Source organism: Sceloporus undulatus, chromosome 4 (assembly GCF_019175285.1).
Source record: "Sceloporus undulatus isolate JIND9_A2432 ecotype Alabama chromosome 4, SceUnd_v1.1, whole genome shotgun sequence".
Lineage (NCBI taxonomy): Eukaryota > Metazoa > Chordata > Lepidosauria > Squamata > Phrynosomatidae > Sceloporus > Sceloporus undulatus.
In genome coordinates this window covers 221,260,887-221,286,617 of record NC_056525.1, presented here as the reverse complement: position 1 = coordinate 221,286,617, position 25,731 = coordinate 221,260,887, and the positions used below count along the sequence as shown (strand labels likewise).

The window sequence follows — 25,731 nt, the reverse complement described above, 5'->3', positions numbered from 1 at the left end:
CACACTACACTACACTAATTAAGAAAAATAAAAAATGTTTCATCATACTGGTAAAAGGTGGATTTTGATCTTAGAAATCTAATTTACAGGAAACAATTAACAAAAATAATCAAATTCATGATTAAATATTTCACCTCTCATTTTCAGTAAATGATAACAGATTGTGGAAGATCCTAATTAATAATTAATAATTTGTTTTATTTATATACCGCTATTCCAAAGATCATAGCGGTGAACAGCAAGTAAGCTAATTAGCAAGTAAGCTAATTTGCCCCCAACAGTCTGGGTACTCATTTTAGCGACCTCGGAAGGATGCAAGCCTGAGTCGAGCTTGGGCCCTTTTGCTGGTCTTGAACTCGCAACCTTGTGGTTTTGAGTGAATGGCTGCAGTGCAGGCATTTAACCACTGCGCCACCAGGGCTCCTAGGACTAATCATTTATGTTATCTTTCAGATATTTATATAACACCAATGAGGTGTTTAAAATAATGAAAAATGCATATTGACTTACACAATCAGCTTTTCAATAAAATAAGTTAATATGACTGTGTGTGTGTGTGTGTGTGTGTGTGTGTGTGTGTTCATGCGTGTGCTGTGTGCTTTCAAGTCATTTCCGACTTATGGTGACCCTAAGGCAAACCTATAAAGGGATTTTCTTGACAAGACTTGTTCAGAATTTTGCCTTTCCCTGAGGCTGAAAGCATGCCCAAGGTCACCCAGTGGGTTTCATGACTGAGCTAAGAATTGAATCCTGGTCTCCAGAGTCACAGTCCAACCCTTAAACCACTATGCTATTATTAGCTGCCTATAAAAGATAAAAATGAAATGTGGTTTGCCTTAGTAATCTTACAGATAGAATCATTACCCATTATATGAACTCGAAGATGATATTTTAAAATCCTTGCAGATATATCTTTAAACAGACATAAGTCCACCTCAAAAATTACCAAAGAACCACTGTAAAGGCCAGTTTTCCATCTGAACCATAATTTCCTTTAATGCTTCAGGGGGGATATAAATGGGTACAGTTTTTATTACCTGAGATGTTCCCCAAAACATCCTTAGTGTGACAAATGAGGTCTTCATTTTCCCCATCTTTCAAATTGCCTATTTCTCCATAGTACAAAGATATCCCAAGCTGCATTATACGAATAAACATAGGCAGTTGTTGATCAGTAATGGATAGCTTCAGACTTTCAACTAATGTATGAATCTATAAATACAATGAAACAGACAACAAATAAAGATCAGGATGTTTAAGGTGAAGCATATTCAATTACAGATTGAGTATCCCTTATCCAAAATGCTTGGGATCAGGAGAGTTCTGTGCTTTGGATTTTTTTCAGATTTTTGGAATACTTGTATTTGCATATACATAATGAGACGGAAAAGAGACTGAGGGCTTGTGAAATGGCAGTGTGTTGATTCACAACATTTCACAAATCCTTGCATCTCTCTCCAGCCTCACAAATACAGTACAGGTGCATACTCTGCTACTTGAGTTGTACCTCAGAATTTTTTGTTTGTTTGTTCTGGAGTACTTTGGATTCCAGAATTCCAAGTAAGGAATACTCAATTTGTATAAGAATCAGTTATTCAACTGGATAAAAACTATCAAATAAAGTCTATCAAACATACATACTTCAGATTTAAAGTAAAGGAAACAATATGGCAGTTTTTAAACAAGTACTGTACAAGCATATGAGAATAATTCCATGCACTTATTGCCAAGTTTTAATGTCTTTAAAAAGGGCAACCAAACCTTTAATGCATAAATGAGTTTTGAAATACAGAAAAAACTGACAGTTTTTCCATAAAAATCCAATCCACAAACAAAATTATATTCTCCTTTGAATCACTGTTTGTCATCCAAATGCAGTATGTTTTAATATACTGGTAGATGCCCTTAAGGCTGATCTCTTTTTTTGATGAAATTACCAGCTTGATAGATGAAGGGAATGCTGTGGATATAGTATATCTTCATATCAATAAGGCCTTTGACAAGGTTCCCCATGACATTCTTGGAAACAAGCTTGTAAAATGTGGGCTAGACAAGGCAACTGTTACATGGATTTGTAATTGGTTCTCTGGCTGAAGCCAAACAGTGCTCAACAATGGGGTGCCACAGGATTCTGTCCTGGGCCCAGTGCTATTTAACATCTGTATCAATGACTTGGATGACAGAATTAGGGGCATACTTATCAAATTTGCAGATGACACCAAATTAGGAGGAGTAGCTAACACCCCAGAGGACAGGATCAAAATTAAAAATTACCTGAATAAACTGGAAAGCTGGTCCAAAGCTAACAAAATGATATTCAGCACAGAAAAATGTAAGGTACTGTACTTAGGGAAGAAAAATGAAAGGCATGGAAATAGGATGGGGGACACTTGGCCTAAAGAGACTACATGTGAAAGGGATCTAGGAGTTCAAGTAGACAACAAGTTGAACATGAGTCAACAGTGCGATGCGGCAGCTAAAAAGGCCAATGTAATTCTAGACTGCATCAACAGAGATATAATGCAGGATAATGGTTCAGTGATGCAAAAACTGTACAGTCACATAATAATTTCAACAGATTTCATAGCTTGAGCACTGAACTGTATGAATTATTTTCATTAAAATTTGTCTACATTTGTACCCATCACTTTAGACTTGCATGCATTCATGGTAAAAACTGAACATACCATAGATTATTTTCTTCTAGACAGATGGGGGAGGACTCTAATATGCTATAATTACAGGGCATCAAAATGATAGGAAAGCAATATTTAAAAATACTCAGAGATGATAGACTTTAACTGTACATTTGGCTTATAGGCAAAGGCTTCTAACCTGTAACTATGGTTCTTGGAGCAGTCACATGTGAACTCACACAAATGGGTTTTGCACAAGTGCAGGGCCTCTTAAGGAACCATCAGAGATTTGGGTGGGAAGCCCATCTCTTGTTCCAACTGCACAAGCCTGGGTGTACCAAAACTAATCCCCACAGTTCTGCCATTTGCTGGAATTAATCCAAATAGGAAGTGACAAAAAGCAGGTTTGTGAATTCACACATTCACACTTGAAAAACCACAGTAATAGGTAAACAGTCTGTTTTTCTTCTTTGTGATATCTTTGAGTGACAAAAATTAGTAAACAGCTCACTGTAGTAATAGACAGATCATGCCAAAAGCAAAGAAAGCACTGCTTAACTAAAGATGGTGTCTCCCCCTGCACTAATAATCAAATGGCAAGGCTTCTTAAATGTTGAGGGCTGGTCTTATGTAGCAATCTGGCACAGCTCTGGCAGTGGGATACCATAAAACATAGCTTTAGAAATGAATACCACACAGAAAAAATAGATTATCTGCTTATACTTTATAAAATAAGAAGTCTTCTAACATCCAGAGAACATAGTGATTTTTCTACTGCATTCTCAGGCTTAGTTAGAAAAGTAGGCATGGTTATGCCCTGCCCCATATGGAATGCTAAGACTTTTTTAGGCAACAAGGTCACATGAGAGCAGTGAACTACTTAGTCTGTATGTAAAATCTGTCCACTCTAAGAGCACAAGTGAAGGTACAAGTGAAGAAAGCCTTTTAAGAACCTCTTCAGCAAGGGATGTTTGACCAATGAAGCTATAGTAAACTTCCCTATACGGTACAAAATACTGACTGCCAAGCAGAACTTCAATGCAGCCAAGACCAGGCCTTTCTGCTTCAAATGGAGGAGACACTTCAACACCAACCAACAGACCTTTGTCATTTGTATGCATTCACTTCAAACTGATCATTTTTATAAAAAGAGAGTTTTGGTAGGAAAACAAAGGCCATGCTCTGACTTGTTCTCAACTTGATTTCTTTCTTTCTTTCTTTCTTTCTTTGGCAGTTCATCTTGTGTAGGGGTGTCTAACAAGAGGGTATCTTTTTGGCTTTCTGCTCCCAGGGGAGAGATATTGCCTTGCCTGAGGCTAATGGAGGAGGAGAGCTGTTGGTACAAGGACATCAGAACTGAACTGGAACTCTTCTAGACCAAATGGTCTTTTGACTATGGTATTGTGCAAGATGATCTTGGTGCTGGAAACAAGCTGATGCCTGAAGCTGTCATAAGAACCAATGCTAATACCTTACTAAAGATATTGTCACCGAACAAACTGAGGAGGCTCCCAAGGCTGAAGTCATTTTCTGAAGCTGTCGGTTTAAATGACTCAATTGTGATGAGACAACAACCTTATAAATAATGAAAGGTATTTATATACTGAAAGGTATTTATTTATATTCATATTAAACCTAGGAAGATTCAGTTCTGACTTTTTAAAAAATGGCTTTCTTATTGGCCATTCCCAGGTTAAAGAACTCATCTCTAAGGAAAGTTAGACTGTCACCTTGTTGCCTTTGCTGACTGGTAAAGATTTGTTTGTTCAGGTTGACCTTCGGCTTGTTGCAGAAGGGCTTCTAGCTGGGTACGTTCTGTACTGTCTTTCACTGGTATGTTTTTAAGTTATGTTACAGATTTTTTAGGCTTTGGCTTATTTTATGTATTAAGAGAATTTGTTCTGTTTAATTATAAGCTGCCTTGTAAGAAAGACAAAATATAAAGTGAGTAAATAAATACTGTATATACTCATGTATAAGTCTAGACCTCTCCATTGACACCCCCTTGTCGTGGGGGAGAGGCTTGCGTACCCTAATGATGTGAGCTATGCTGGCGGTGGTATAATAGCCACCGGCAAGGGTTGAGAGAGAGAGAGAGAGAGAGAGAGAGAGAGAGAAGTCTAGAAATTCAGGTCAAAAAATGGACCCAAAAAAACTGAGTCGACTTATCCACGGGTCAATGTAAGTACAGTATCTTAACTCTTATTTAAAAGAAGGAGCCATCCCCTGGTGAAAAGCAAGAGTATAATCCATCCTAGAAGCACTTACCCTCTGTGTTCTCGCATCCAGCCAGCCTTAAGACTAAGCACATATGCCTGCTGGAATTTTGTAAATACTTTGACATTGTTTCACTTTGCTTCTTCCTTCAGAACCTTTGCTATATGCCTCTAAGTTTTACCCTCAACTTATCCATGCATCATAGCAAAATCTATATTTCTGGCCCCAAAACATGCCCTCGACTTATACGTGAGGTCAACTTATAGTTGAGTATATACAGTATGCACTGGATCAGGTTCAGAAGCAAGCAATTAAATTCAATTTTAATATGAATCTTCAACTGATAAATATCTAAGTCAAATTTTAGTTTTAATTGCAAAACAGGTTATATACTCTCATATTAAAAAACCCAAACAGTACTTTGACAAAGAGTATTTTTGACCACCTACAAAGATAAATAGGCAACCTATATATTATTTCATGTTTTCTGGCTACAATTTATGGAAATCCATAATTCATTAAAACCACCTCTACAAGTACGAAAAAAAGGAAAGCATAGAATTCAACCACAGCACAAATTGACACTAGTGAAGACAGTGTCAATGTTTCCATTATATACTATCAGAAGTTTATGATTTAACCATAAAAGATTCCTCTCTGCTAAAACTTGGCATAAAACTTGATAATCAAATCCATGTCTGAATCTCATTCCTCATTTAAATCAATCACGTGGCACATTTAAAAGAGAGACAAGGACAAGATTTAACTTTCTACTTATGTGCAATGGACAGATATAGTCAAAGAAAAATGGCTTATGTAAGAGCTTATTTTAGTATATACTCGACTATAAGTCGAGAAATTTATGCCCAAAAATTGCCCCTAAAATCTTGGGTAGACTTATAGAAGGGTCAACACAGCAATAGTGCTTAGAAAGGTCTTATAGCAAGAAAGCCTGGTGCCCCAATTTCAATTGAATTCCTCCCCCTCCAGTCCATTTGCAAGCCTTTCCTTCCTATCCTATCACAAAAACTCCCCTTTGAAAAGCACTTGCTTGGTCTGTTTGCAAGTCTTTCCTTCCCTTCTCCATTTGCAAGGCTCTCTTTCCCTGGTCCCTTTGCGAGGCTCTCCTTCCCTGGTCCGTTTTGCAATGCTCTCCTTCCCTGGTCCCTTTGCAAGGCTTTCCTTCCTATGGGGAAAACTCCCCATTGAAAATCACTTGCCTGTTCTGTTTGCAAGCCTTGGCTTCCTATGGAGAAAACTCCCCATTGAAAAACAATTGCCTGGTCCGTATTGCAAGCCTTTGCTTCCTGTAGAAACAAATCTTGATTTAAATTCACTTGCTTCCTAGAGGACCAGAGAAGGAAATGGACGGAAGTGGTATTTCCCCCTTTCCATTCTTCCTTATGGCTCCCTAAGTTTTACCCTCGACTTATCCATGGGTCATATCAAAATCCAGGATTTTGACCCTGAAACCCTCTCTCGACTTATACATGAGGTTGACTTATACACGAGTATACGGTAATCATAATTCTATACAGTGACCTATTTTTGCTTCAGAAGCTACTAAACACAAATTTCTTTAAATGACTATCATCTCTTTTTAACAACTCCAGTGTTATTGAAATACAAATATACTTCATTTATAATCTGTTAGTATGTAGACAATTGTATTTAAAAGAGGAAGCAATTCTAGGATTTTCTTGCAGTATAAACTAATTTGTTCAGAACTAATAACCAAGCTGTTTAATACTTAGTTATTTCAGAGAAACACCAACCCTGAGAAGAAAGCTCAAATAAAGATGAATTTCCCAAAAAAGAAACACTGATACTGTAAAAACTGTGATCCAGCAGCTCCATATAATAGTTCAGGTTGTGGCTGAGAAGCAGTCTGAGACTTGTCAAACTGAAAATGAACGAAACTGAATGGCTTTAACTATCTAATAATTACTTGGTAGTCTATATTTAAAAAAGAAATGGCACTTTACTAGACCAATGTACTGGTAAGTCAATATTTATATCAACCCCACTGATTCAACCAATGTACTCTCGTTCGAACTAGCAACTGGACTTTGTGCCTTGTTTGAGACTAACAACTGAATTCAGACCCATGTTTTTTAATATGTATCAGGAAGCTCAGAAATAAAGAATCCCTAAAGAACAGAAATTCTCTCTCTGATGACCACAATTATTAAGGAGTTAGGGGTATACATTGAAGAATTATTCATGCATGAAACATAAAATGGATCTGGAAAGGTACTTACTTTAATAATAGATGGCATTTTAGAATTAAGATTATCATATGTGAAGTGTAGACGAGTTCTGAATGAACACTTATAAAGCAGTGGATCTTGATAAAATTCAATTTTACCACTGGCATTCCTCTTGTCTAGGCAAACGGTGCAGTCAGAGAAATTTATCACCTTCCTTAGTACCAAATCAGTTGCTTTGAAAAACATAAAAATAAAAAGACTGCTGTTTAAATAAAGCAAATAGTAGACATACACTCATATGCTTTTCACACTGCTGAATAATTATCAGATACACAATAAATGGACCATACTATTTTAATACATGCCACAATGCTGTGTGAAACACCAGAGAAATTGCAATAGGAGTTTCACATACATCTTGCTACCTGGTATAGTCAGTGTAAAAACTAAGTATAGAATCTGGAAGGTTAACACTTCCTTTTGCAGTGCCTCATATTCTAAGAATATATTCTCAGGTGAAAATGTTTTAAATTACTGTTTTTAAAAAAATAGGTTACCTTATTTAATTAGAATGACAATTTCTAGCTGTATTTTTATTTAATCTGTTGAGAGACACATTAGATCCCATCTCAGGAAAAAAGTGGTATATAAATAAAATAAGTAAATAAACAGCAGTAACTAGCTTCTAGGCAACAGATCAACCTGCACTTCCCTAATTCTTACCAGATACTTACCAGATATGTCCATGAACGCTCGATCCCAAAATTCATCCACTGTAAAACATTCTGCTGAAGTGATATTGACTGAAAGAACAATATCATCCTCAACATATTTGAGTATGAGATTGTTGATGACAATATTGACATTGTTTATAACACGCCAAATTAAACTCTGCACATATCCTAAAAAAGAAATACAAATTTATCAATCCTTTATTTAGGAGCCTCATTTGCAAATTGCCAGATACAAAAATGAGTTCAATAAATGTGCTAGTCTAGGAGACAGCGTTTAGACAAAACAAAAACAAAGATTTTTGGTAGTGAGTAACCTGAATATAGGTTTTCTATATTGAGTAACCTGAATACAGGTTTTCCCCTGTTTTCAGGTTAACCTGTACCAAAAGAACAAATAAAAGCCACTAAATAATCCACACACCGAGAAACATGTTGCTAATTGATGTACATACTAAAGAAAGCTCTAGAAGTAGCAAGACCAATGTTACAATCTGAAGGCAATATGATTTTAAGTGGACATTAACAATTGATGCCAGTGACCTTCAACTAGTACTTCAAGACAAATTTCTCTCTAAGATAGTCATTTTATTTATTTATATGAAACGTGCATTTATCACTTTTGAGTTTACCAGTGTCCTTGAGATAATACATAACAGATAAAAGTATTTTAAAACAGACTAAAATTGTTGTTGTTTAAAAAAATTATATCGGTTAAAACAGTCAGAGTGTCTAATGACTGAAGGTAATACAAAATAATGAAGTCCTAACAGCTTGCCAGAAGCTCAAAAGGGATGGAGCCAGCTTGACTTCTCTCAAGAGGATCTTCCACAGTCAAGGTGCCACTAGAAAGAAAGTTGTGTCACATTTACTTACCATCCCAGCCTCTCAGGGCAATGAATAAGGGTCAGGAAGATTTCATAATTCAGGCAAAAGATAAAAAGGAGACCAGCTGTTTGTAGCCAGATAAAGTAACAACATGGCTAACCTCACCTTTGAGAAGTTTGTGTGAAAAAAAGGTGCCTATGATCATCTTCTTCCCCCATTTTCAAGCAACAAAAAATGTCTATGGGCACAGATATCCTTCTACCACTTCCCTTTGACACAGAAGGCCAATGAAAAGATAAAGGTATATAAAAGTAATGCCTTGGGCTTGCTAAATGACTTAGGAGTTATTTTGACCTAAATGCTCAACAGAAAGGAATAAACCACTGGCTTCCAAAACCTTACATAATGCTCCACTTATACAATGAAACACATTCCACACTATGTTCAGTTAAACAGCGTACTCTCCAACCAGCATGAGTTTGAGAGAGGATACATTTCACTTTGCTAAAAGCAAAAGGAATTGTGCTTTCATTTCTGTTATTACATTTGTTATTGAGTACCACAATATACAATTTATATAACAAACTACCTGGTGGCAAATCAGGGTCAGGGGTAGCCTGCTGAATTCTTCTTGGTTTCACTGCTGTTTTTGTACTTTCTGAGGTACTACGATTTGTTGAACTGGAACCACAGCTTTCATGGTCATCCTATAAAATGCAACAAATTCATTCATAATCAGACAAGAAAAATGCAAACAATGTAACAAGTTGTAATTACCTGTGCTTTTTAAAATTATTTGCCAATTGTCTGAATCAGTTTTAAAAAAACACTAAATTTCTGCAACTCATATTACTGATTCTGCACACACAGAGGGGATGATGGTTTGTGTGTGTTTCAAACCATGTTTCTGTCCCAGCTATCTTATGTATCTAGCTTTTGAAATAAAAAAATATTATATCTACAGTATATGTCTTAGCTATATCTGAATTCTTCTGTTAGTGTATTTTCCACTTCAATACCGTTCATTACATATTTATACTAGATATATTCATACCTGTTTAACAAATCTGCATTTCCAGAGTTGAAAAGAAGTTAGTCTTTATTGAAATATCAATGCATGCATGTAGATGCAACGTGAAATTCATATGGAATAACGAAGGTAATGACATTTATTCATCCACTATTAGGAATACCAATTTTCTAACTACAAAGATTATTCAAAAGCTTTTTTAAAAAAAATAAAACAATGAGTATTAACACTTTTGTAGAACAATGTGGCAATGACCTTGCAAGAACTATGTTTCTTTTTAGACCTTTTTCTGTCAAAGGAAACTGTAGTCATACATATTTCTGTTCAGTGTTAACTCTGAAAACACACAATTAATTTTTGAAACACATGTGGCTGCTCCCAAACCCAGAAATAAAACATGTTCATTAGAAGAGATGTGAAAAAGTTCCAAGTTAACTGCCAAAACTAGCATAATTATGAAAATATTTAACACTGGAACCAACTGAAATCACATACTGCATAGAGATTACACTGATGTCATGACAAACTTTCCAGCCAAATTGCACTAAAACTACTACAGTCTAATAAATCTAGGTTACACCATATGACAAACATTTTAAAGTTTAAGAAATGCAAATTATATTTTTCCATTTCAAAAGCCATTTTTATTAGGCTGAATTCTAATATAGGATTTCATAACAGATTCTCAGTAATTGTAGGAATTACTCCAAAAACTAAATTACACTTCTAAGTGCCTAAATCTGAAATAACTAAGCAGATTTTTCTTTTAATTGGTTTACAATGCAATTCTGTCATAATTCATTGTCCAATTTCCCTGTTATTAAGATACTACCATGACATAGACACTTAAAAAATCTGAATCTTAGCCCCAACTAGGGTAAACCTACTGAATTAATAATACAGTACTTACATAAATGTTGACTTGTCAGCTACCTAACAATTCAGTTGATCTACTCTAATTGAGACTTACAATTTGCTAAAGTTTGCTTCTTTTTCTTTTTGTTTGGGGGGGGGGGCAATTTCAGTAGGTCCAGGATCCATTTATTTTGTCTCTGGGTCTTTCCACAAGCTGCGTGGATTGCCAAAAAATGCCAAAACTGGAGCAGAAAATGAAAGTGGTCCTAGGAAAAGGAGTGATATCCTTTACATTCAGATCATGTTGTTGTATGCCTTCAAGTTGTTTCCAACTTATGGTGACCCTAAGGCAAACCTATCGTGAGATTTTCTTGACAAAATTCTTCAGAGGAGGTTTGCTAATGCCATCCTCTGAGGCTGAGAGAGTATAACAATATAATAATAATAACTATAATAATATAGTAATAATAAATTTTCTCTCTTATCCACCCCCTTCCCAAAACTCGAGGCAGCATACAACATAGATTAAAACACAGAAAACCATTTAAACACATTGGTTAAAACACAACCGTTGGTCACATTAAATATGTCATCCAAACATGAAATTGAAAAGATACCCATTTAAAATTCATTGTTTAAAATCAACTAGGTAGGCCTGCTGGATGAGACAGGTCTTTAATACCATTTTAAATTCAGACAGCATGTTTAGCTATCAAATCTCTCTCAGCAAGTCATTCCATAGTCTAGAGGTGACTGACGAAAAGGTCCCCTGAGTGACAGTTGCCAATGTAGTCCCCCAGAGGATCTGAGTATATGGGGCGTATTATATGGGAGGTGGTGATCCCATAGGTAACCTGAACCCAAATCATGTAAGGCTTTATAGGTAATAATTATCACTTTGTATTTTGCTCGGATATTAACTGGCAGCCATGAGCGATTTTAATATTGGTGTGATATGCTTACTTCTAGATCCATCTGGTTGCAATGTTTTGAACTACCGTAACTAAAATTTCTGAACTTGGTACAAAGGTAGTCCAGTGTAAAGCATATTACAAAACTGTGCCTGAAGTGCACATAATCAAAGATGCCAGACGGAGGCAAGTGTTCCTCAGGCCATTTCTGCTGTGAACCAGTATTACGAGAAGGATGAAGTAGTGACACCTTAACAAGACTTGAGCACTGCAAATGACTTTGGTACAGCAATAGGATGTCTACAAAGGTGGCAAATTAAACAAATTAACTTTAAATGAAATGTCTGAACATCTGCAAGCCAGATCCTTGTTTAATGAATCACTGTTAATTATGGTTTAGTACTGTATCCAAAACATATTAGTTTGTTGTCCTGTTAATTTTTTATTGGGTTACTGGGTTACAGGTTTCTTAATACATTTCACAGATTTTTGAAGAGATGTGAGACTGAAGTGTACATGGCATTTAGGAGGACCACTGCCAGTGTACAGCCTTCCTATTTGACCTTCCAAGTAATTTCTTCCCTATCTTAATGTTTAAGTAGCAGCAGGTGGAGGGCAATGAATATTTAATAAGGTCAGGCCTTGGTAATTCCTTCATTAGTCACAAGCGCAGACAAGTAGCATTTTTAAGCGGCTTAACATGAAATAAAATGTGCTGGATTATATACAAATCAAATAGCTGAAAACAAGATTATTTCTGTTAAACTGCTGCCAAAACCAATAACAAAAGCTAAAGCACAGTTATGAAAATATAGACATTTGGGAAAATGATAATCAGTACAGTACTCTGAAAACCTTAAACATGTTAATGCTATATTGAAATATATATATAATTCACAAAGTGGCACTTTAAGTAACATTAACTTCAAATAATGTGAGCCCATAATCCTGATCAGTACACAGCGAGGTGAAGGCACATTGTTAATAGGCCATTAAACATGGTTAAAGATCAGATGACAGTCACAAAATCATGAACTCACTTCCATAGCCTCTAACTCCCACAGAAAAGTTCTCCTACTACCCTCAGCTGTTTGCACCAACATTAAATATGTTCAACACAAATCAGAGTGTATGCCTACTTTAAGATTTGAAATTCGTTTCAAACTAGTTACAAACATGTCTTCTGAAAATGTTTCTACCAAGGTCTTATGCATTACCTTTTTCCCCCATTCAGCTATTTAAGTAAGGTTTCTCTTCAATATGTATCAGATGATGAAAAATAGAACTAGATGTGGAAGGCATCATACTTATTTCAGACTTGTAATTGACCTTCCATTCCTAATTTGACTGCCATCCTTTAACAATACTACCTTTCAGTATTTCAACAGGCATTGTCAGGCTAACTCAGCGGTTCTTAACTTGTGGGTCGCGACCCCTTTGGGGGGTCGAACAACCCTTTCACAGGGGTCGCCTTAGACCATCGGAAAACACATATTTCAGACAGTCTTAGGAACTAAGACCATCGGTTGGGGGTCACCACAACATGAGAACTGTATTAAAGGGTTGCGGCATTAGGAAGGTTGAGAACCAGTGAACTAACTCCTTTGCTAGTGTCATTATAGCAACAAGTTCTTCCTGATCTGGCAGGTGAACAACGTGATAACAAGACTTATATATTATTTGTGATATTAGCTCAAATTCAAAATGCTATGATTTCAGACAGTGATTTGGCTAAATCTGTAAAATCCTTATTCAATACAAAAAATAAAGAGAAACAGCAGTTACAAATACAAGCAAGGAGCATCTCAGCAAAAACCCAATACCTATTTTTTTCTTTGCAGTAGGGTTCTACTTAGATTATCAGTTTAAACAGTAAAACTCTGTGAAACTGCCTGCATTTCTAATTAAATGTGAAAAGCAGAAGTTCAGTCAGGCTCAAGAAGAACTTCTGTTAAATAAATGCTCATTGGGCTAGTTAAGGTATAACAGTAAACCATGGTTCGGCATTCCATAAGAATCTCTTGCAACAAGCCTCGGACTAGCATGTCCCTCAGCACAGTTTTAAGAGGGAAGCTTCTAGTTCCATATTTAATTGAACCTGAACCCATGAACCTTGTTTGTTTCCATTAAGTATAGTTAAGATCATCCACAGTTTTAGAGGTCAGATGAGACCTCAGTTGATTTCAGTTAAAATTAAACTGAAGCAGAAGCCTTTTCTCCTTTTGGCTGCAAGAGGAAGTGAATAGAGAATTATATGGCTAGCTCCATTTTCATGATGGTGGCAGTGGTTCTAAAAGGATAAGAAATCCTTTCAGCTGGCAAACATTCCACACCAAAAAAAGGCTAAATGGATGCCATTCTATGAGAAGATACTTTGTAATGTAGTGAGAAAATTAAAAGCGAGAAAATTTTAAAAATCTCAATGATGCTGCTCCTTTATCACTTTGTCTAAGTGAAAATGACCAGTTCCTTCAAACTTTATTTACATCTTCTCTGAGGATGCATCTATTTGCCAACCTGCTTTCAGAACTGTGTAACTCAAGAGCCAATACAATGGTTTAAAAGGTGATCCCTGTGTCTGGGAAAACACGTCCCCCCACCTCACCCCCCATTCTATAGGATCCTTTGACTACAGAGACAACTTTGGGGAGCCATGCTACATGACTTGTTCTGGATTAAATTCAGTCTTCAATACTACAATTCAAATAGGTAACACAAGGCATAAAAATAAATGTTACTGAACAATCTGAATTTTATACATTAAGAGTAAATATCTTACCAAAATATTCAAAATGATACCCACAAGGCTTTAACATATTGTGTTTGTGTGTTGTCTGTCTTCAAGCCATTTTCGATTTATGGAAATCCTAAAGTGAACCTATTATAGGCTTTTCTCAGCAAGATTTGTTCAGAGGCGGTTTGCCATTGCCTTCTCTTGAGGCTAAGAGCATTTCACCTGCCCAAGGAAAGTCATCCAGCAGGTTTCATGACTGAGTGGGACTCGAACCCTGGTCCCCAAAGTCGTAGTCCAACACTCAAACCACTATGCCATGCTGGCTCTCTATTTAATATATTAATGCAAACATAAAACCATCACTCACATCTTTCTTATACTACTGAACAAGTCAGTTAATTATGGCATACTTGTGGCAAATAAATATATAATTTCATTTTATCAGGTACTATTAACAAAAAAGCATGTCCAGTGCTGTATTAGTCTGGATTTTCAGTATACAAAAGATCTTGTAGCACTTTTAGGACTAACTAGGCAAAAGATGTAATAGCATAAGCTTTTGTAGACTTGGTTTACTTCCTCAGATGATGTCCAGGAAGGATCTTTATAATCATACTGCATGAAAATGAAAAACAAAAACAGGACAGCTATCCTTGAACAACAACAAAAACTACAAAGAAAGCCTGGAAAGAGAAATAGCTGAATTGGAATATCCCATAAACTCCAATCCATCAACAGTGGGTTGAACAGAGACAATGGCTTCCTGGCACACTAAAGATATTGTAACTATGGTGAACACCCCAGCCTCAGGTTGGTCAGTAGATCATATCTCTATTCTGGTTCCCAGCCTGCACACGCCACATTCCACAACACCCTCCACCATTGATATAGTCATCCAATAACCCTGGCCTTAAGCAACATCTTTCCTCCTCCTTTCCTTTGACCCTCAAAGACCAAAGTTCTGCATTTCTATGGTTATTCATACAGTTTGATTATAAAGGTCCTTCCTTGGCATCAGTTCACTTCACGCATCTGAGGAAATAGACCAAGTCAACAAAAGCTTATGTTACAACATCTTTCACCTGCTTAGTCTCAAAGGTGCTGCAAGATCCCTTTGTATACCATTAACAAAAGACGAAACAATAATGTAGTCGGCAAATGAGAAATGGCAATACGTAAGGCTGAACTGATTTCAGATAAACCAAGAGTGGGAAGGGTTTCTGAAAAGGATAAAAACTGAATTACAGAATTCAACTAAGTTCACTAATTATATGGAAGTCAGGGTCAACAGGACAGAGAAGATTTATATGTAACATGGGAAGAGAAGAAAGTGTGGGAAAGTGAAAATTTGGAAGCATCTCTTAATTTTCTCATATAATGCCAAACTGAAGCAGCTCAGGGAATATTCAGTATCTACAGAGGAAAGAAAGGAGTGTTTCAAGTTAAAGCAAGCCATAGAATAAACATACAACTATATTATATCATGACCTCTTTTAGCAACAGTATATATCCAAGACAAAGTCGAACATTAACAACACAGCAATTATTTTATCATTATATATTTTAACTTGTTCTAGTTAAAGAAGACAGGATCCAGCAGTGGGATTCCACTGGGAGAATGCTGGAATCCAGAGGAACTCAAAGGAGATCTCTCCTTGCCATTCCAAACCCACCAATTTATCCCACAAATAGCACTGGAGAATTGGTTTTGGAGTAACATAAAGAGTTACAGTACAGGCAAAATGAGGAGTAGAAAGGAGGAAAGTTCCATTGTGACCTACAAAATTTGAATTTAGTTAAGCATTCATTTCATATAGCAGTCTTTACACAGATGGACTCTTTCCATCCAAATGTTTGTTGAGAAGACGCAGTATTTAATATGGTTCACATAAACAATGTTGAAATTTAATTTTTTTACCACAATATTTAAAAAATACAAATGATACTTTAAAAACCATTAAACAGCTGCTTGCAATGATGGGCTTCATAGAGTAACTATAATGTTTTATTATCCACATGATATCCATCCTGTAAACCCATAGACGTCTTTCCTGGATGAATAGGCACAGTCATACAGACTGTCATGCTCCTTATGAACAGATAATCAAGTATTATTAATGTTTTATTTTGACACCACAATACCCCTCAACCTACAGTATACAATTTAGAGAGCTCTTGTTGCAATCATATATTAGTATTTTAGTAGAAATACTGCATATATAGTGCCACTTATAAGGATAATGTTTGTGGAAAAAAGAAAACAAAAAATTGGTTTGTCCTTAACAAAGGCACTTTCCGGACCGCCCAAAAGGGCGGTCTGCCGGCGCCCGTGATTGCTGCTCCAGGGAACCGCAGTGGCCAAACCTCGTGGTTCCCCGGCACAGCAAAAAGAAGCCGCAAAAAGCCGCCCTTATGACACTGCAAAGCGCCAATGGTGTGTGCGCTACGTCAAAATGGCGGCGCCCATGTAGAATGGGCGCCGCCATGTTGTACGTGCTCAGCATGTACTAGGGTTGGGGGGGTGTCCAGAAAGGACGCCCCTTTCTAACCCTAGTATGTGCCCAGCACGTACTTTTGGGCGGTATAGAAACCGCCATAGTTTTAAACAACAAGCGAAAAAAGGTAGTCTAAGTGATACGAGAATGCGTTGTTTTATGAAAACAAATACATAGGCTGAAAAAATTCAGGACAATAACAATTACAGTAAATAAAATCAGAAGGTACTGAAAAAGGAATGTACAGTGGCCCTTCGCTACCACGGAATTTGAAAATTTATAGATGCCAAGTCCCATATAACACAGTGTAGCAAAATGGGCACCTATAACCAAATGGCAAAATCAAGGTTGCTTTATGGAATTTTTGTTAATGTTGATAATTTTAGTGGATGGCTAATGTGTGGAATGCAGAATCCATGGACAGAGAGAGCTGATGCATATCAATATCAATAATAGAAATAGAAGGCGAAGTGAAAACAATCCAATAATCATAATAAAACATTCTCCCTAAGGGCAAAGTCCAGTGCAAAAGTTACAAATGTAAATAGAAAGAACAATAACCACACAATTACAAAAGAAAATCAAAAATTGAGTTTTCCAGTTTGGTACCTCAAGCAAATAACACAAATAGTGGTAACTATGATTAGACATATAGAGTAGCTGATTCACCTAAAAATAGTTTGTAAAAACGGGGGGGGGGGGGGGGGGCTGGAGACAAAGAAAGACAGAAACACTGTTAAGCCTAAAACATAACAAAATTGTAATTTATTTTTTTTTTCTCAAAAAGGGAAACCTGGAAAATATTGCTAATGTATAAGAGTTTCAATGATGTATGCGTCACTAAGAGTCCAGAAGTCGCACCAAAGTCACGCTCCAGACTGGAGCGTGACTTTGGTGCGACTTCTGGACCTTAGGAGCATACATCATTGAAACAACAACCTCCACTGTGACCGAACAGCTTTATTTTGGCTGTCTGTAACAGGCCTAAGAGTTTTTTGCACATTCCAAAAAGCTTATTCTTCATCAACAATAGTGAAGCCCACAGTTTTGAACCTGCTGCTATGCAAACGAGTAAACTACCTCCCTCTGAAAGGATATCAATGAAGTTAAGAGAGAAACTCATAAAATAGCATTTAGCATTGATATTTCTATACCGCTATCATGAACTCAGCACTCTCTAAAGGGTTTACACAAAGTCTTAGCCACTGCCCCCAATAAGCTGGTACTCTATTGTCAGCCTACGAAAGGATGAAAGGCTGAGTCAAAATCATGGAGCCCTGGATTGAACACACAACTGTGCTACAGTAATACTGATATTTAAACGCACTGCGCCACCAGGGCTCCTTATACAATACATTAAAGACAGAGGAACCTTCTTTGCTAACTCAAACCAGGAACAGTGAGATTTTCACCAGGATCCAGGTAAGGTTTTTCGGTGTCATAATGTAATAAGACAAAAATGGATGCAGATGTGTTTTGAACAATATATATTAAAGAGATACTACTCTTACTGCACAATATGAAGTAGATTGCTATCCTGTGCATCTAGCAATAACTCTTCCTATCAAAAAATAGTTTTCTCATCCAAAAACTACACTACATTAGAACAAATATGCTAAATAATAAATAATTGGAGTTAGTTTTTGGACTTTAAAAACAGGCTAGGTATCTTCATACTAATGTAGCAAAAATAATTTAATATTATGAATATTGTTTGGCTAAATATCTACTATAGATGCAACATAAAGCTACAATAAGATACGTCTGCTAAGATTATATTTAAGATATTTTAAATTGAAAACACACAACAGAGCGTTTTTCCCCTCCCTGCTTCAGCCCTCTATGCCACCTAAAAACCAGCTCCTGGAGAACAGCTTCTATTTTGGACTTAAATTTTGGAATCAACCCCTATTTTCATTGACAAAAGGAGATCCTTCAGCAGAAAAAGTCCTTTCTATTTTGGCCAAAACAGCAAAATAATTACAAAATTGAACCTAGTAGAAACACAACCCCATTCAAAATGTTGGATGCAATATGTCCAACAATCTCTACAAGATTTTAAAAACAATATGCGTTTCTAATTCAGCTTCAGGTTTCCTATGCTTCTAGGTTCCCATAGATAGTAATGTCCCTAATGCAATAGAAAATTAATGGGATGCCTGCATTTCTGGTAGCCTTTTTTCTCCCCCCAAAAACAACAAAACAAAACAAAAGCCTACAAAATAATTATAGTTAAAATATCCCTAAAAGTACTGGATCATATTCCTCCAACAAAAAGTAAAAACACTCCACAAGATTTAGCAATACGGGTAAAAAAACACAATGAAAATCCTTGTAAAAATTGTTCTGGAGAATGATCTTATATCAACCGTTCATTAATGCTATTTAAATGAAAGAGGAAACTGAAACATTTGCCAATCTTGGGAAGAGTAGGTGAATATAATACACAATACAGTAACACAGTCATGTTGCAATAGAGATATTTATGCAAATTTGTAAAAAAATAAAAATTTGAGTTAAAAGCCTTGAATTATGCAATACAGTATTGGCTATTAAATAATATATGTTTCTTTAGCAAAAGGTTAGGACCAACATATATTTTTTCCTAGTACCGTACTCTCCAAAAATGACTGGCTGAGAACGCTGTTAAGAATGTTGCTCTGTATTTTCAGTTGTCTAAAATCCAAATGAGATAAACAGATGTGATGAATGAAACAGAATTAAAATTTGAATAATATAATTAATTTAAAGCACATGTGATAAAACCTTAAAATCAGAAGTACAGAATTTTGATGCCTTGGGTGGGGGAAACCCATTTTTCCAGAAAGATATACATTTTTAGAAAAAAATGTAATACTGGAATCCTTTACAGACTGGAAATCATTTTATTACTTCAGGATCATAAAATGTATTCTATATATAATTATACAATTATACAATTTTGTTTTGGATAAAATTATGTTTGGTATATTAAAATACAGTTAAGTCAGACAACTGTTACAAAATTGAATGTCTTTTTTAATGTTTTGTTTTGTTTTAGGGTGGCTGGTTTTTCTTCTCTTTGGTTACAAATGGGCCTATAAGGTCCTCAGGTTTAAAGAACCTGTTTGGTTTTACCACTTTATTAAGAGGAGATAAAAAATGATTTTAAAAAAAACAGAAGAAACCATTAACATTAGTAAAATAGATGGGTAATTTCCCCCCTCCTCTATACTGCCATGGTATCAAACATACATAAACCATTCATTCCAACAAAAAGGACAGAAAAGGATGCCAAGACCAGGAATTGCAATTATTAGATAATGTACATTTTTTACTTTAAAGTCTTCCCATCCACTTATTCATAACTCTGAACGAAAATATTCAAAAATCATTTCTTTCAACAACAACAACAACAACAACAACAACAACAAAATTTTCTGAGGGCAAACCCCAGGGGGAAAAACTGTTTGTTTTTTTCAAATTTGTCGGGACCTTCCCTTCTCCATTTAAAAATACTAAAATAACCCCAAAAATGGCCACATTGCAATCCTATATGTGTCTACTCAAAAGTAGCCCTTGAGTTTACTTCCACAACTGAAAGTGACTTAGTCCCACAACTAAGTGTGCAGGACTACAACCAAAGTACAGAATCCTGTAGCACCCTTCTGTGGATTCATTTGATTCTGTGCCTACTGTGCACAGGGCTTTGGCATCTTGGAGGGCTACAGGAAGGGAATAATTCCACTGACATTAGATATAAATGTATACCATTGGATCCTGGCCCAAAAGTTTAATATTTTTAAATAGCTGCTTTATGAAACTACATGACGACCGACAATTTTATGGCAGAAGCATCCCTCACACACACACACACACAAAATCAAAGTGGAAGACTATACATAAACTATGTAGAAATTAATGTTTAGGTTGAAGTGCTTGTCACTCAGAGAAGAGTAGCCGCTTTAAAAAAAAGGTTTTACAATTTAGCAAAGACAAGGGGCAAGGAGCTGGCTGAAAATGCAGTTGAAAATGCAAATATTTTCCTTAGTGCTCCAGTATCTGCTTTTGATGTGATCCCCTCAATACAAGCAGTTGTGTCTCTGAAGAGTTGCAGGCTACTCAATTTTACAATGTGACTCATTATTCATATGATCCTTGAGTTCACCAAAATAGTTTTGAAAGCAGTTCTCTGAGTGACAGCCAAACCAATGAGTATGAAAAGAACTCCCACAGGCATCTCATGGCAGCATTTCAGTCAACTGTATATGCAACACCATAAAGCTCAGTTCTATCACTGAGAGTTGCCAGAAGTAAAACGGTTTCATTGGCAGATCCCAAATTCAAAAGGCAGTAACAAAACTTAAATTATTCTCCCACACAACAAGTCACTGCCGTCACCATTTAAAAATTATCGACTTCCTTCACATTAAAAAAATCTGTATTTATTTATGTTCAACTTCTTAACGAACTGTATACATCATGGCTATTCACAGGATATGTTGAAAAATGCAGTTAGAAACAGGGAGTTGCCTTTCATGTTGACAACGACATTTGACAGGACATATTGTATGGAAGCTAGCATATATTATATTTTCTTATAAGATATGTTATTGTTATTCTCAAATGAGTTGAATACTGAAGCTTTGCCTGCACTGAAGTTACCCATTTTGGAACAGCTTTACCAACAGACTGCTACACTTACATCCTGAAGCCCACATCCCATTAAGAAAGGAACATAAACCATGGTCAGATAAACAACCCTCCATTAGAAAAACAGAATCTTCTCAAGGTCCTGTTCAAGATAGATTATGAGCCTAAGCAGGCAACAGATCAGTCTAGAGGGGTTTCCATTTTGAACATGAGGACAGTCCAAAACTGTAAACAAGTTTATGGGAACAGATTCTAAGCTAAACAGATTCTGGAGTTGATTATGCACTCTCTCTCTCTCTCTCTCTCTCTCTCTCGCTCTGTGTGTGTGTGTGTGTGTGTGTGTGTGTGTGTGTGTGTATCTGTCTGTCTGTCTTCAAGTTGCCTGTCAATTTGTGATGACCACATGAATTTCAAAGGATTTTCTTACTACAAGGTGGTTTTGCCAGTTCCTTCCTCTGAAATATTGCCTGCAGCTCCTGGTATTCATGGGTGGTGTTCCATCCAAGTACTAATCATGGCTGACCTCTCATTGCTTCCAAGATCAGACAGGATCTACGCCTTTACAGTATTTAGGTCCTAATGATTAGGTAGTAGAGATCAGTAAAGAATCTGGTATCCTGTGAATCAATATTCCAAAAGATTACCTGATACTAGCTACAACTTGGGTGCTAAAGCATATCTCATTGGTCAAATGCACCCCTAAAGTTGTTTGTGAGAACCAGCATGATAAAAATGGGGTAATTGGATTTTTTAAAATATTAAAACACCCCCAAAAAACAAATTTAATTTTTTGTTTGCTTCTTAGTTTTAAAAAGCAGAAAACGTGTCCCAGATTCAACTTCATCTTTCATTCGCACTGCCAGTCATAAACTCCAAGTGAAACTGTAGAGGCCACAATAAAGGGATAGTACTCTGGTATTAGGCTGGATTAGGTTGGATAGTACGCTGGCATTAGGTTGGATATCTTCTTGGACTGTGTCTTGTCAAATCTGTTACAGTGTTAAAGTGGATTTAGATTCTTTGTCTGAAAAGTCTAAGATGATTCCTTCAGGTTTGAAATCTGGCAACAGGTGGTCCTTCTACTCAGAAGTAGTTCCCATCAAATTATTTTAAGATTCTACGTGAAAATTGGAAGGCTCTCAAGAGGACAACAACTACCCCAGACAGTAACTGGACATGTGTGTCCTCCACTAGTTAGCTACAGTGGTTCTCAATCTTTGGGCCACTGGATGTTTTGAACTTCAATTCCCAGAAGTCCCAGTCAGTATGCTCATTGTTCAGGAATTCTGGGAGTTGAAGTCTCAAAAATCTAGAGGACCAAAGGTTGAGAACCACTAAGTTAGAGGAAAGAAAGTTGTTCTAACCAAACTATGCAAACAATAGATGCCTACGTGGGTGCCAAAATACCATCAAGACAGCTGACCCACAAGGATAATTGTACACTAGCCAATCCAGAGTACTGGAAAAGACTATTTATCAACCCTGGAACATTCCCACCAGCCAGACATGTGAGAATTATTATGGTATCACCTGGGCACCTCTTTAGTTTTACGCACTAGTACCTGTTTCCCATACCATGGCTCTTACTGGGTGTAGCCAGTTAGACTTTACTCCATCAAGTAACCAAAGATTTCCATGGCATTTCTTTTCATCATCCAGAGTTGAACAACTGTTCCTTCTCTGAAGATGCCAGCCACAGATGCTGGCAAAACATCAGGAATAAACTGTTCTATAACATGGCCACATAGCCCGAAAAACCCACAAAAAAATGTTCCTTTCTTCTTCTTTTTTCTTTTTTGATGCATCATGTGACCAGCCTCAGAGGCACTGGGTCCTTTGTACTGTTTGTTTTGAAATATGTACTGTGTTTCAGCTTGGGAAACAACTGTAGGTTTCTCTTTCTTTTTTGCTTGGACACTCCTGATATTCACTGTTGCTCAACTCTAAATTTAACCAGTGATTATGATGATTATGACTTATTTATATAGTGCCATTGACATTCAAGCCCTGTATAGAAAAGGGGCAAGGGAACATACATCCCTTCCAAATGCATAAAATAGTTTTTTAATGGGAGGGCGCATAAAGGATTCACTTGATCTCCAACTTTAGTCCTTGTAATTATTTCTCAGCACTATCAGCCTTCTGCTGTAAATGTCTAATCCATGTTTTTAGGACCAGATTTCTGTTACTCTTGTCAAACCACCTTGCTTCCTTAATTGCCTAGAGAGATCCATGTTGCCCTGGACAACCTGAGACAAAGCTTTAACCACTGGCAAAGGGCCCAGAGATTCTGGTTCCCAAGGGGAAAGCGCTGTTGAAGCTGGAACAGTAAAACCTGTGAATTCTTTACTTCAGGGTACCTCATAACTTCTGTATGAATTACAGAGTGCATTACAAGTGCTGTACTAGCTGCTGCTTTTAGTACAATGGTTAAAATTAAGAGTGTTATTTGAAAGCTGCTACAGAAGGACTTGTGCCATGCCAACTACATTGCACTTGGTAATTCTTAGTTCTTGCATGCTTTCCCAGTCCACTTTGCCTCTCTCACTGGTGGTTAGCTTCTTTGGTGTTGGCAGGGTCTAAGGAGATGCTCTCTTCTCCATTTTAATTCTTTTTAACCAATTATACCGGTTCCATAGTCCTATAAAAATTGCATCTACTGTACTGATCTCTTCCGGCAGGCCTTTCCAGATTAACCATCCCGGCCCAGGTTCCCTCATTCCTCCCGTGGCCCCATCTTAGAGATGGTTGAGGATCAACAGAGGGATATCAGGGTTTTTAGTTTTAATTGCTGTTTTTATCCTTGATATTGTGTTTTTAATATGTTATACTGTTTAATACTGTCTTAAGGGGGGGAGGGATAAAGTGTTTTTAATTGTCATATTTTATATTTTACTGTTGTTAACCGCCCGGATTGGTTTGCCAGAGGGCGGTATACAAATAAATATTATTATTATTATTATTATTATTATTATTATTCTCTATGTTCTTCACAAGAACTAACTGTAAAAACTACATTTACAGTGTTGTCCTCTCTCATGTCCCCACCAGCTGTGCTTGTGATAGTGGGGGGACTGAAAGAAGGGCCTCTCCTGATGATCTCAGAGCCTGGGCCGATGCATACAGGGAGATACAGTCTGCCAAATAACCCGGGACTGAGCCATATAGGCTTTATAGGTCATAACCAGAACTCTGAATTGTGCCCAGAAACAAACTGGCAGCCGCTGGACCTGTTTCAACAGGGGCATTGTGTGGTCTCTGTAACTTGCCCCAGTTAACAGTCTGGCTGTAACTCTTGGGACCAATTAAAGTTTCTGTACACTCTTTAAGGGCAGCCTCAAGTAGAGCATATTACAGTAGTCCAAACAGGATATAACCAAGGTGTGTACTCCCGATGCCAGAACCAGAGTCTCAAGGAACAGGCACAGTTGGTGCACAAGTTTTAAATGTGCAAAAGCACTCCTGGTCATTGCATAGAATTGGGAATCCAAGTTCAAAGCTGAGTCCAGGAGTACCCCCAAACTGCTAACAGGGGGAACATAACCCCCTCTCACACAGACTGGATCACTATTCCCCAATTCCTCTGTCTTGTTTAGAATAAGTTTCAGTTTGTTTGCCCTCATTCGTCCATTACTGTTAACAATCACTGGTTTAGGATCAGGACATCCTCCTTTGATTGAGGTGGAAAGAAGTACAGTAGTAGAATTGGATAATGTATATTGGTGGCACTGCACCAGAAAACTCCAATGACCCAGCAGTTTCATGTATATGCTGAAAAGTATAAAGAGCAAAACAGAACCCTGAGGGACCCCACAGGCCAATGGCCAGGGCATCAAGCAGGAGTTCCCCAGCACCATCATCTGGGTTTACCCATCCTAGAAATAATGGAGCCACTATAAAACAGTACCTCCAATCCTATGCCAGTGAGCTAGCCCAGAAGGATACCACGACTGGTGGTAATGAAAGCCACTAAGAAAGCCACTAAGAGGTCCACCAGTACTAACAGGGACACACTCTCCCTGTCGAGTCCCCTGTGTAGGTCATCCACCAAGGTGACCAAGGCTGCCTCTGTTCCATAGCCAAGCCTGAAACCAGATTGAAATGGATTTAGATAATCCGTTTCATCCAGAAACTCCTGGAGTTGGGAAGCCATTGCACATTCCAATACCTTGCCCAAAAATGGTAAGTTGGACACTGGCTGATAATTATATATTATACAGTGCGCCCTTGTTTTACGCGGGGGATTCACGTAAAACAAAAAACATGCTTGAGCCCCATTGCAAGTAATGGGGCTTGTGCTTGTGGTGCGGTGGCACAGCGCCAGAAGAAGCAGCACTGCTTTCAGCATATGCTGAAAGCAGTGTATAATGTGCCCACGTATGACACGGACGCACTGTAGTGGGATTCAGGGGTGGCTTTTCAGCAAAGGCCTCACAACTGCTTCCTTTAAGC

At 37.2% G+C, this 25,731-nt stretch overlaps 1 protein-coding gene across 10 annotated transcripts in view; it reads right to left on the bottom strand.

Annotated features, from left to right (window-relative positions):
* VPS13B (vacuolar protein sorting 13 homolog B) overlaps positions 1 to 25,731 on the bottom strand; it is a 485,868-nt gene that overhangs the window by 427,994 nt on the left and 32,143 nt on the right. For all 10 annotated transcript variants that reach the window (XR_006103742.1, XR_006103744.1, XR_006103743.1 and 7 more), the window contains exons 4-7: positions 9,212 to 9,329; positions 7,798 to 7,965; positions 7,115 to 7,296; positions 1,038 to 1,212 (exon numbers count right to left, since the gene is read on the bottom strand). Coding sequence is in view for 7 of the 10 variants with exons in the window: in XM_042465703.1 (XP_042321637.1) it covers positions 1,038 to 1,212; positions 7,115 to 7,296; positions 7,798 to 7,965; positions 9,212 to 9,329 (643 nt within the window). In the remaining 3 variants the exon portion in view is untranslated. The remainder of the gene's footprint in view (positions 1 to 1,037; positions 1,213 to 7,114; positions 7,297 to 7,797; positions 7,966 to 9,211; positions 9,330 to 25,731) is intronic.